This window comes from Cololabis saira, chromosome 8 (assembly GCF_033807715.1).
Source record: "Cololabis saira isolate AMF1-May2022 chromosome 8, fColSai1.1, whole genome shotgun sequence".
Taxonomy (NCBI): domain Eukaryota; kingdom Metazoa; phylum Chordata; class Actinopteri; order Beloniformes; family Belonidae; genus Cololabis; species Cololabis saira.
In genome coordinates this window covers 21,591,727-21,605,376 of record NC_084594.1, presented here as the reverse complement: position 1 = coordinate 21,605,376, position 13,650 = coordinate 21,591,727, and the positions used below count along the sequence as shown (strand labels likewise).

Below are 13,650 nucleotides of genomic sequence, written 5' to 3'. Positions count from 1 at the left end.
TTTCTTCAGAAAATTCACACATTAGTAATACTTGGACGTAATTATTTAATAAAACGACATAATCCAACACTAATTTGTACAGTCGTCCTCCTGGTTAGTTGCAAACGTTTTCATCATAACTCTTTACCTGGACAAATACAGCAAATGTTTCAGGAAAGACAGGGGAGATATGAATTAAGGAAACCAATTAATTTTAAATTACAGTCATGTAGAACTACAAGCAAAAAATGTTGCATTTCAAACAGTGTAGTGAGGCTATGGAACAGTCTGAGTAAGGAGCTGAAACAATGTCCAACCATCTACAGATTCAAAAGCAAATACAAAGAAATGATTTTTGCCAAATACAGGGAAGAGGAGACATGAGGTATATATATAAATATAAAATGGTATAAATAATAATTATTATATTGTTTATGATAAGTTATGATAAGATGTGTGTGTATATATATATATATATATATATATATATATATATATATATATATATATATATATATATATATATATATATATATATATATATATATATATATATGTGTGTGTGTTGTATATGTATATGTATATTATTTATAATTGCTCTGGTAATAACAGGTATCATTTTTTGATAAAGTAAAGCTTGCTGTTTTCTTTTTTCTTTTTTGTATTTTCAAGCAAAATTGAAATAGAAACAAGGGGTAGGACCCAATGAGTTTTTTACTTCCTCCTACCCCTTTTTGGGCATGAAAGTTTATTTCCCTTTGATTTTGTTTAATGACTGTTTATTTGTATTCTTTTTTGTTTTGTGTAATTGTTTTTTTTTATGCTCGAAATAAACATTTCAATCAATCAATCAATCAATCATCAAAAAATGGCCACGGCATGCTTATGGACTGTCTCTACAATTTAGAAATGTTTGATAAATCAGTGTGATATTTCTGTTTCAGCGGCTTCAGAATGAGCCACTGCAGCCCGGACTGTTATTTCTGCGACACCCATCCGTCGCTGGTGGATGATGCGGTTTGTTGGGGCCTGCTCTGTCTTTGTGTTTATGTTCACTTCTCCGCGGTCGTTTCGTCTAAAAATCCCCCGCCTGCTCTTTGATATGGACTGGCAAGCATCCTGAAAAATATTCTGCTGAGCACAAAGGGGCAAAAAAAATGAACAAAGGGTGGCTGGAACTGGAGAGTGATCCAGGTGAGAAATACGATCTAACTCCGCTAACAAACACTAGCACATGAAGCAGGGAGGAAATAAAGCGCTGTAAGACTAACAAAACAACTATCGATCATTATGTTCATTCTGTGATGAAGATATGAAACTTTTCAGTGATGGACGGTTCTTTCATTTGTTTTCTCTAGTAATGTTTGTCAGCGTTTAAATCCTACATATTTTATGTTTTAATTACAGGACTCTTCACTCTGCTGGTGGAAGATTTTGGTGAGTAAAGTGTGAAAAGGTGGTGAAAGTTTGATTGTTAATTCCACATCTCTGTACTGTAATCCTATCTGGAGTCACAAAAATCCTTTTTAAGATTTCTTTCTTCCCCCCCAAGGTGTCAAAGGTGTCCAAGTCGAGGAAATTTATGATCTTCAGAGCAAGTGTCAAAGGTATTCATGCAGCTTTGAGTCAAAATGGTCTAATTAAAGGGAAAGTTCAGTTTTTTACAACCTGGACCTTATTTCTGGCATTTTTTATGGTCGTATACTCGCCCAGAAAAGTTTGGTGTCATTTGGAGTCCTTCGGAAGATATTAGGAGTTTTGTGCAAGCCGCTTATCCATATAACGGTAGCGAATGGGGGCACAGCGGGACACAGACGATGCAGCGTCTAAATAACACATTATTGCCGCGAAACTCGTTCATTTCTTTTATGAATCACTAGATCTGCTTCCAGGACCTGTTGTCTACATCCGGGGCTGTGTGTGTAACAAATAAATCAGTTTGTAAACAAGACCTCTGACCTGCATGACGTCATCTCTGTGTGCGCATCCCGGACAGGTACATCTAGACTTTGCTAACGTATACTCTGGCTCAAAACGGTAAGGACGTCCATCATATTCAAAGTCGTCGTCCACAACCTCAGAATTTGACAAATATTCAGACATGTTTCAAATAACTAACGGTAAACTAACAGTAGCGAACTCCAGCTGAGAGCTGTGTTCGGGATGCGCGCACAGAGATGACGTCATGTAGGTCTTGTTTACAAACTGATTTCCTTGTTACACACACAGCCCCGGATGTAGACAACAGGTCCTGGAAGCAGATCTAGTGATTCATAAAAGAAATTAAGAGTTTCGCGGCAATAATGTGTTATTTAGACGCTGCATCGTCTGTGTCCCGCTGTGCCCCCATTAGCTAACATTATATGGATAAGCGGCTCGCACAAAACTCCTAATATCTTCCGAAGGACTCCAAATGACACCAAACTTTTCTGGGTGAGTATACGACCATAAAAAATTCCAGAAATAAGGTCCAGGTTGTAAAAAACTGAACTTTCCCTTTAAATAGGTTTGGTACACAGTAATGTATCATGTATCAAAACTATCTCAACATATCCACATTTGTTTATGAAAGAATATGACATGCTTAATGTTGTTGTTTTTTTCAGTCCCGTGTATGGCTTCATTTTCCTGTTCAAGTGGATTGAAGAGCGTAGGTCCAGGAGGAAAGTCAATACCTTGGTGGATGAGACCTCTGTCATTGATGAAGAAATTGTAAATGACATGTTTTTTGCTCACCAGGTAGGTGTATCTCTCATGTCCTTTATCTTTGCAACTAACTCATGATATATTGTGACTTTCAGGTAATTTATTCATATTTTGTGACCTGTGATAATATAGTTGTTGGCATTGTCTGTATCATATATGGTAGCTCCTTCATCTTATCATAATTTATAGATGTTTGCATTAAACAACAAATTAATATCAAATTGAATTATTTCTATGTTGCAATAGGAAATAGTCGTCACACTATCTCTGTCATTTGTGGAATATATCTTTACTGTCATTATAATATACGGGCGGCAGTAGCTCAGGTGGTAGAACGGGTCGTCCAATGATCGGAAGGTCGGCGGTTCGAATCCCGCTCTGTCCCAGCTTGCTGTCGTAGTGTCCTTGGGCAAGACACCTTACCCACCTTGCCCCGTGTGAATGTGTGTGAATGTGTATGAATGTTGGTGGTGGTCGGAGGGGCCGTTTGGTGCGATATGGCAGCCACGCTTCCGTCAGTCTGCCCCAGGGCAGCTGTGGCTACAAATGTAGCTACCACCACCAGTGAGGATGTGTATGAATGAATAATGATCTCTGTGAAGCGCTCTGGGTGCCTTGAAGACGCTATATAAATCCAAGTCATTATTATTATTATTATTATTATACAGTAAGACTCAGTTACATCCAGAACGCCACTTCTACTGTTAATGCACTTTTTAGACAGTCCTTCTCCTTATGAACTTGTTTCATCCCTGGTATCAGTACTACCACATCACTTCTCATTGTTTTTTGTTTGTTTGTTTATACTGTATTTTATAAGTGCTTTTTTGAGTGTTTGATGAACTGATTGCTCTTTTAACTTTGTATGGTGAACTTGAGTGTGTAGAAAAGCACCCTTAAATAAAATTATTATTATTATTATTATTATTATTATTATTATTATTATTATTATTATTATCCTCTGTCTAGAGATGAGTAAAAAGAAAGTGCCAAAGATATATCTGAAAAAATAAAATAAATAAGATCAGAAAGATAAACGCGTACTACATCCCACTAAAACTGCACAGATCCATTATTGCACCAAGAATATTTAAAAAAGCATATTGTATATAAGATTATTACATTTTAGCAGCATGTCTTGCCTCTACTAGCTTATAAATCTACACATACCAATAGAACATTTTAAATTGCATGCAGGTCCTGTGGGTCTGATTTTTCAGGCTATGCTTGTATAGCCCTGAGATAAAAGCAGCTTTTGAGTCTGTTTGTCCTTGTTTTTATTTTTCTGTACCTTCTCCCCAAGGGCAGCAATTCAAATAGAGATTGATCAGTGTGTAATGGGTCCTGCATGATATTGTGAGCTTTTTTTCAGGTAACTTGAACTGTGTAGCTCCTCCAAAGTGAGGAGAGGGCAACAATGATTTTTTGGGCCGTCTTCATGACCCTGTGAAAGGCCTCGTCCTGTACTATTGTGCAAATGGAAAAGCAAATAGAATAGGCAAAGGTCACAAAGCTCAGTTTGGAGCAATGGTAGATGAACATTAGCAGTTTTTGTGAGATGTTGTTCTTCCTGATTAGACTCGGCTGGGTCTTCTTCAGCACAACCTCCCCCCATGATGAATAAGGTTGAACGTCTGGTCTTTTTCTGTTTGTTTTTGTTCTGGAAATGACAAATAGTTCCTCGGGCTGGGATGTGTTCAGGAGCAGATCATAATTTCTGTACTATACAGACAGCTGTATTAACACTGTCATCGTTGAGATGGGCCCTACCACTGGTGTCAACAGCAAAACTGATGGCACCACAGTGAAAGTTAAAAGTTTATTTTAACAATTTTCTGCAAGTATGTTATTCAAATGAATTCTTGCTGAAATAAAACCAGCAGAGTTTAGCAGTTAAGCATTTTTGTGTCATTTGTACTTGATTTTGGATTTAACTGAAGCAGATCTGTATGTTATCTGATGTAATTTTTGAGTTAAAGAAATACTAGAATTGTTTTTCTTTTCTCCTTGGCAATTAACATTTATTATAAAATTATAGATACAATCCCAAATCAGAGAAAGTTGAGATCCATTGGTAATACAGATGGAAAGGAATAGATTTCCGTATCTTGGCACCCACAATAACTACTTCAGGTATTATTTGATATAATTTTATATCATAAAAACATTAAGATTTTCAACAGCATGAGGTCATACTTGCGGCTTTTTAAAACTGTTATTATTTCAGATCAGGATTGCAGGGAAGCGAGTCCGTGACCTGTATTCTCTTACCTTTTCCAAGAGCACCGACACAAACTCACACCATCCCAGACCCTTTTGCAATGGATGCTGATAACAGTCTGAATGGTGCCTTTCATCTTTGGCTGGGAGCACATTGTATCAGTTTCTTTCAGAAAAAGATCTGGAATATGTGTTAGTCTGACCACAAAGCATGTTTACACTGTGTGGTGGTTTATCCCAGGTGTGTCCAAGCCCAGCAATGTTAATGATGCCTCTGGGCAGGGATTTACATCAGTCTTCTTTGTTGCACAGTAAAGGTTTAGGTTGTGCATGTAAATCTGTATTGTAGTGGGGGATCAGGGGTCATAGCTCTCATTCCCAGACTTGCACAACTTTGTTTTGTACACTGGACCTCAGATTATAAGAGAACACGTAATTCTGTTATAAATGGCGTAGAAAAATGGAAGCTCTCACAAAGTTTTCTAAAATCCTTGTTTAAAAATGTGTATAATTCAATAATAGAAAAGGAACATCCTTTATAAATAAGATACATCGCCTAATTTTATATTTCCTGTCTCTTTCTTTCGCTCTCTCTCCTTTTTTTTTTTTTTTTCTAAATCTAGCTCATACCTAACTCATGTGCCACCCATGCTTTGCTCAGTGTCCTTCTGAACTGCGGCGGAGTTGAGCTTGGAATCACCCTAAGTCGCATTAAAGCTTTTACAAAAGGTTTTAGCCCAGAAGTAAGTCCTTTTTTTTACCCCCTCTTATCCACTCCTGAATGTTATTTTAATATTTTAAGTAAACTTGAAGAGAGAAGATATTTTTCTCTTGCTGTAAGATGTTGGGGAGTCGGAGGAAGTTGATAGAAATATTATAGCTCCAGCTTCAAATAGTATTATGCATATACCGTACAACTGCACAAAGTACTATCAATTTTTACAATCTATCCCATTCATGGTTTATATTCTATATTATACTAACACCATGTTTTTTTCTCTAGCTCTCCCTCTCTCCCTTTATTGTCACAGTTAGTTAGAAATATTACATTTATGTTTTTTCTCCCCAGAGCAAAGGTTATGCAATTGGAAATGCCCCAGAGCTTGCCAGAGCACATAACAGCCATGCTAGGTAAGCTACAGTCAGTCACTCCTCTTTGAATATTTAGAAACCATGAGGTGTTTTTTTTTTTAGTGGTCTGTCATATTATGTGAGATGTCATGCTTTGCGTGTTCATTACTTTATTGAGCTATTTTCATGTTTCCATGGAGACCGGAGCCCAGACACCTACCAGAGAAACAGAATGGCATAAGTGCGGTACGGACAATGGAAGCTTTCCACTTTGTGAGCTATGTGCCCATCAAAGACCGCCTCTTTGAGCTTGATGGACTCAAGGCTTACCCCATTGACCACGGTGAGACTTTATGCTAATGTAGAAATGACAGGGACTTCAGTCTGAGAGTTTCTTATTTACTGAATTTATATTTGTCCAAGAATTTTTTGATTTGGTCCATAATCTGAAGTCAGGTCTGGAGTCCACCTTAAATACAAAACAGGACCAAGGGTTTTGTTCTCATTTCTCTTCCTGAAATGACCAATCTTACAAATATGATGTATATTATAACACCTTCCTCTAGGGCCCTGGGGTGAGGATGAGGAGTGGACTGATAAGGCTCGGCGGGTTATTATGGAGAGGATTGGACTGGCCACTGCTGGGTGAGTCACGTATCAGATGGCTCAAGTAGTCGTGCTTTAGCGTCCACTCTCTCTGCTTGGGGCTTAATTCTAATTCAGCTGCTCTGCTCCTTTTCAGTGAGCCGTACCATGACATCCGTTTCAACCTGATGGCAGTGGTGCCTGACCGTAGGATGAAGTACGAGTCCAAACTGGAAATTCTAAAGAGGAATCGACAGACTGTTCTCGAGGGTCTACAGAAGGTTTTAATTTCAATCTCACCAATCCCTTTCCAAGTCCAGTGAAATTCCTAATTATAATTTTTGAGGTGGCCATTGAAGTATCTCATCTCGTCTTCAGATGATCCGACTCACTCAGCCGGAACTTGTTCACGATAAGAAGCAGCAGGACTCTTCCTCCCCGGATGAAAACACCACCGCCATCAAAAAGGAAGCAGATTCAGGGCCAGGTACTTCTCAAGGGGCTTCCACAGGTAACTCTACTGACTCCGTTCTTACCATCCTTTGGTTTCTTATATGCATCTAATTTGTGTAAGGGAAATGTAAACTCATATAGAAATGCATAAATCTTTATTTTAGATTCGGTGGATGATTCAGGGGCTCAGTCCAAGGAGACTTCCAGCCCCTCAGGAAACCCTAAAGCCATGGGCAAACCACCGGCGCCCACTGCAGGAGGTTCCCAGCAAGGGACCAATCCCAACCCCATTCAACGCCTGCCTGCTTTCCTCGACAACCACAACTACGCCAAATCTCCAATGCAGGTGTGTATCCTATGTCAGGGAGGGATTTTAGTTTTTTCTGAATTTATTAAGAGAGACGACCAAGTTCTTTGAGATGATGTGATTATAATAAATGACCAGCATTGCAGGCAGTCATTTTAATCACTGTCGTGTTGTGGAATGATGAGCGATTTATCGCATCAGGAAATGATGAGAAAACTGCAGTCCGTTACAAAAACTCAATATTTCAGGAAAAACTCTCTCTCTCTCTATATATATATATATATATATATATATATATATATATATATATATATATATATATATATATATATATATAGTTTTAGGGCATTTAACTTTACCTATTTATTTTTTTATTATTTGTTTCTTGTTTTTTTTATTATTTATAATAAAAAAAAAAAAAAAACTTTACCTTTTACCCTAATTTCTTGTTACTATGCACTTTGATTAATTCTTGTCTGACTGACAGGAGGAGGAAGATCTTGCAGCTGGTGTTGGTCGCTCCCGGATATCAGGTGCTCCACAGGCCCAATATTCAGATGATGAAGATGACTATGATGAGGAAGAAGAGGAAGAAGTGAGTGGTTCTGCAAGCACATCCAGCAGGTATGTTTAGCGATTTTAAAAATGGGAGCTTTTTTTGTTTTCCTCCTATTGTTTATCATTGACATTGGAATTAGGGTCTTTGAATCATTTTTGTTTCTAATCTGTTCAGATTTCGACGCAAGGCAAGTCTGCGCTCAAGAGCAGGTCGGATTGGGACTGGAATGGAGAGCCAGATTGCCCTCAATGTTTTGGCCGAGAAACTGAAGAAGGAGGCTCAAAGAAAAGACGCTCTGAATACCCCTCTGTCTGTGCGCACCGAAGGTCGCACCGGTGGTATTTGTATCACATCTGCTTCACAGCCGTCCCCGACGCCCAGCAACGAAAGCACAGACACAGCCTCCGAGATCGGCAGCGCTTTCAACTCCCCCCTGCGTTCACCAGCACGCTCACAGGCTGCCACGCGCCCGTCCAGTCCCGTTGCATCCCATCTGTCCCGTGTGTTGTTTGGAGAAGATGAGATGTTGAGGCCAGACTCCAGACATAACCGGGCGGTGAGAGAACTCGGCCCGTCTGTCAGTGTAGCGCTGCTGCACCTACAGGAGGATGGAGTCATCTATGCTCTACCTTCATCTGGTGAGTACTCGAAACCACCAAAGAAGTGAATTTAAAAGCCTTTGCTGTTATTTAAGTACAGCTGGAACAAATTCATTATTCAATGTAGACAGAAGAAATCAGCCAAATATGCTTTTCTTTTTTTTCTTTTTAATGTGCAGCAGATTTGGCTGCTGACAGCACAAAGCGACCTTGCACACCTGAAAAAGTAAAAGTTAAGAAAGAAGCTGATGAAAAAGATGGCATAAAAGAGGGAGATGAAGGATCATCCTCAGAGGTGAAGAAAGAAGATGAGAACAAATCTAGACGAGAGGCGAAGCCTGGCAAAGAAAAACAAGAATCTGGAGTGGACAGCAAGCCCCATGGGGATAAGTACTCACCGAAAGTAAGTCCAGAAAATGTCCTGCATTATAGTATCATACCAGCTTTGTTTTTTGTGTTTTTTCACCCCATGTGTGTCGCTAATTAGACAGCTGTTACTAAAGCTGTCTTCATTATACGCAAACATGGCGTGCATCATCTTATTTTCTGTTGCAGGAGCTGCTCGCTCTGCTCAAGTGTGTAGAGGCCGACATCGCAAATTATGAGGTGTATCTCAAAGAGGAAGTAGAAAAGAGAAAGAAATACAAAGTAAGTTGTTTCGCTGGAATTAATCATTTTTGGTGGGAATTTTTTTTTTTTTTTTTTTAAACTTAGCTTTTAACCACCATGTTTTTATTTGTTCAGATTGACGATCAGAGGAGGACCCACAATTATGATGAGTTTATCTGCACGTTTATATCAATGCTGGCCCAAGAAGGTAAACCTGATTGTCTCTGCTACATTTCTGCACTTTATTTTATTTTTTGTTTCTCCTCCAACCAAAAACGTCACTTTAGAACTCTTGAAATTTCACTTACGGAGGCGTGTAAATATATTTTGAAAAATTTATCTCAAAATACACAAACTTGAAGGTGAAAGATTCTTTTCAACATTTCAAGGAAAATTGTCTCGTAGTTGTTCTATACAATTTTTGCGAGGAAATGGAACTGTGGAAAGATATATATTCTGGGAAGCCCCAGAAGTTTGAGCTCCTATAAACGTGTAGTGAGTATACTACCTTAAGTAACTTGTGAGAACTGTAGTATGCTTGCACTCCACAAACCTCCCCCAACCTGATTGGCAGGGGCTTCTCTAGGGAGCACTCTAATCATTATAGTAATTGATTCCCACAAAGTAGGATGACGCCTCTTTCTGGTCCATCATTCCTCCTCTTGTAATTTGATTTAAAAATGACAGTTGAGAGATGATGCCGATCAAATGTGTTGTTGCAGTTAGTGGCACTGGTAAAAGGAAGAAAGGATTCAGGAAAATACCTGCAAATGCTGAAATGAATATAATAGTGTCTGTTAATGGGGGGGGGGGGGGGTAAATAAAGAAATTGAAAAGAGTGTGACTCATACAGTAGGAAAGTGATCTTAAGGAATGTGCACACTAATGGTTGTGTCCCCATGGCCATCATTTATCCAGCATAAACACAACAAACCTCATAAGAGACTTGCTAAAATCTCCCTGAACTAAAAGCAAAAGGACTACCAGAAAATGTGTGTTATTAGGAAACTGTAGAAGAAATCACACCTAAATGTTTAATAAGCTTTATTTGGCTTCATGCCCTTTGGATATCAGGTATTCTTTTTAAATTCACTTGGCTATTCAAATGTTTGCACAGAACTATATTACTGAACTCACAGTGGGGAAATATCAGTACCCAAGTACATTGTGTGCGATTTCCTTTTTTTTTTTTTTTTTTCTTTAATTCAAACTCCTGCTCCTTCACTCATTCCTGCTGTGTGTTTTCTGCAGGCATGTTGGCCAGCCTTGTGGAACAAAACATTTCTGTGCGTCGTCGACAAGGAGTGAGTATTGGCCGCTTGCACAAACAGAGGAAGCCTGATCGAAGGAAACGCTCCCGACCTTACAAAGCCAAACGCCAGTAATTACAAACAATCATCCTGTCTGCGAGTAATCTGTGAGCACCAAGCAATCACTGCAGAAAAAAAGGAATTGCACTCCTGAAACTCATTCCTAGAGGCAGTGTAGTGTTTTGATTTTAGTCAGAGCCTCTCCTGCTTCATGAAGTGGACCATGTATTTGGCCTTTTATTGTTTTAATCTTGGTGTAAATCTTCCTTTTGTGCCATTGATACAGGTTGTAAATATGAAAAAGGCATGTCTGTTGATACACGTGAAACCTTTTTAATGAAAGGTCGTCTACAGTTTAGTCATCTGAAAAATAGTTTCCCAAATATGGACTTATTTAAAATGTTTCAATTCCCTGAGTAAGCACTCTCAAGTCAGTATTTCTTTAGTGCCTAGGTTACATTGAATGTTTTGAAAAATACTGTTTTTTTTATTTACCTGCAGATTTTCAACTTCAGCATATTTGGGCAGGTTATACCATATAAATATGGCCTTTTAATTTCATGATGCTGTATAAGGACAATTTTATTCCCGACAAATCAAGCTGCGTCATTGAACAACTTTTCAACGAAAGCTCTCTGCGTGTGTGCGCGTGTGCGTGTGTCTGTTGAGGTGTTGTGAATGTAAAAACAAGCATTTGTGTTATATTTGTACCTGGTATGGATCATTGAGTGAGTTAATATTGAGCTGTATGTTTGCAGCTGCGTGTCTTTGTATATATTTTGCTGTTTTTTGGCTCACCTGTACACTGAGTTCAGTTGTTCGCTGTGCTTGCCAATTCATTCTGAAATAAATTTGTGAAAATATTCCACATTTCTCTGCACTTTTTTGGGGAGGCCTTATTAAATGACATGATTAATCTGGGATTACTTTATGTTACAATTTAAAAATTGATTGCTATGATTTAAGATTCACTTTTTAAAAATGTTACAAGACTTGTCGTGTTTTTAATTATATTTGTGTACAGTATATGATTTTTAAAAAGAGCTGTTGTAGTAACAATTTGTCTACACTGGGGGGAGCAGTTTTCAGAGACAAGTGGGGCCACATCAGTTTGTGTGCCGTAAACACCCTCAAATAAACCTCTGTTACTACAGTTGTGTCGTGGGGCTGTGGCTCATGTACATTCACATAAAGATGTAGTGTAAGAGGTGTTTTATCCAAATTCTGTTAGCCCCACCATTTACAGTTTTTGACTTTTCCACTACTGGCGACCTGTCCAGGGTGACCCCTGCCTTTTGCCTATGATGAGCTGGGCTAGGCTCCAGCAGACCTCTGTGACCCTGCAAAGGATTGAACGGGTATAGAAAATGGATTGATGGATGGACTTTTCTACTTTAAAAAAAAAAAAAAAAAAAAAAAAAAAAAAGAAAAAAAGCAGAGTAAACAAATTATGCACTTTCAAGTTGGTAAACTGAAAAAAAAAAATCTAATTGAACATGATGACACAGATTGTACATCATCAGGTTCACAACAATATTTTGTTGTAACACAAATTACCTCTAGGTTACCGAGCATGTCATAAGTAGGCCATCAGTCTTAAAATGATGCAATGATATTTTGTCCGTGCATCTGGTGCCACTCGTCTTTATGAATGCTTGAGTGCTGGTTTGAGCTTCTGAAAATGATACTGGCTTTAATAGCAGAGAAGAAAACCACACAGCAGCAAATGTAGATGAAATAATACCCTTTAGACACACATTTTCAGCTCCCATTGCAGCTGATGTTTGGGTTCACAAAAAAAAACCATGCTGCAGAAAAGTACACCTATTTGCCTATCATTTGATGGAAAGACATCCATAACTAGTTTGAATATTCTAATGTTTTTAATATTATTAAAATTATGCCCTTTCTTTATGATTCACAACTACAATTTATTTTTGGTTTGGAAAAAACGAGTGCACCATTGATTGGCATAGAGTCCAAATATTTGTGTAAATAGAAGTTTGTTATTTTAGTGTCATTGTCAATTTAAATATTCTTTGAAAACATCTCAACCTGTAAAATACATGTTTTCTTTTTAGAAGTCAGTCACTTATAAGGAAAAGTAAAAAATAATAAAATGGAATTTTACAAACCACACACACACACACACGGTAAATATATATATATTGTATATATATATATATATATATATATATATATACATACATACATACATACATACATACATACATATATATATATATATATATATATATATATATACACATCAAATTCCAACAAAGTGAAAGTTTCTTTCTTGGGTTTTTAGGTCTGGATTGATTGACAAGAAGAGCTAATCTGAATCACAGCATTAATTTGATGACAGCATGATATAATTTAACAACTGAAATTTGATCCAATGTTGAGACGTTTTACGTGGATATATAAGTAAACTGGAACACACGACTAACTGCATTGGATATTTTAATTTAACTTTAAAAATATTTTCCTCAATGTTAGCTACTGGAGACCTCTTTCTTTTAATTACAGATTTTTTTATCTATTCATATTATCCCATGTGCACTAGACTAGAGCACATCTGCATTCTGACAATGATAATTTTGATGATATAGCCCATATTAAGAAGACTCATTCTATATAGTTCATGTAAATATTACAAGCTACATATGATTATGAAACTTTGGATTTCATATTGAACTATTTTTGTCTTTCTTTATCTGACACTGATGTTTTGCTGAGAAAAAAATACATCAATCAAGAAAACAGTTATTCATATTTTACAACTTCATCTCAAATTTAAATTTAAATTTATTAGCCGCTTGAGATGAATCATCTCGTTTTCGAGGGGGTCCAACAAAAAAACATACAACACAGTATAAAACAGTTACATACAACATACATAATACATAAGGCTCTCACACACAAACCCGACCACACACCAGTCCCCAAGACCTACCACACCCGAAGAGCAAGTAAAGACTGCATATAATGCAGTTATAGCAACAAGAGCAACAATATTAATAATAGTCATTGTCATCATCATTATTATACAATATATGAGGAAATAGAGACATTACATATAAAATAAATAGATACAAATAAAATGAGAAGGCAATACCACTAGAGGCAACTACATGGTTTATTGAGGTTGGAATAAAGTGATTTTTTAAAGAGGTGTAATGAATTAAGTCTTCTTATATTGATGAGTAAGTTGTTCCAATCTGATGGGGCTTTGAACTTAAAAGCACG

At 37.5% G+C, this 13,650-nt stretch overlaps 1 protein-coding gene across 2 annotated transcripts; it reads left to right on the top strand.

The window, feature by feature from the left end:
- Positions 1-976: 976 nt before the first annotated feature.
- bap1 (BRCA1 associated protein-1 (ubiquitin carboxy-terminal hydrolase)) lies at positions 977-11,260 on the top strand. 2 transcript variants are annotated; one of them, XM_061727205.1, is made up of 17 exons: positions 977-1,173; positions 1,387-1,416; positions 1,532-1,586; positions 2,586-2,718; positions 5,529-5,648; positions 5,975-6,036; positions 6,177-6,319; positions 6,543-6,621; positions 6,719-6,842; positions 6,940-7,072; positions 7,179-7,360; positions 7,809-7,945; positions 8,055-8,518; positions 8,662-8,882; positions 9,035-9,127; positions 9,224-9,296; positions 10,340-11,260. In XM_061727205.1, the coding sequence occupies exons 1-17, from the start codon at positions 1,137-1,139 to the stop codon at positions 10,471-10,473; spliced, it is 2,220 nt and encodes a 739-aa protein (XP_061583189.1). In that variant the 5' UTR covers positions 977-1,136; the 3' UTR covers positions 10,474-11,260. The 2 variants fall into 2 exon arrangements, with proteins under 2 accessions (XP_061583189.1, XP_061583188.1); XM_061727204.1 differs by having other exon boundaries at positions 8,659-8,882.
- Positions 11,261-13,650: the final 2,390 nt, after the last annotated feature.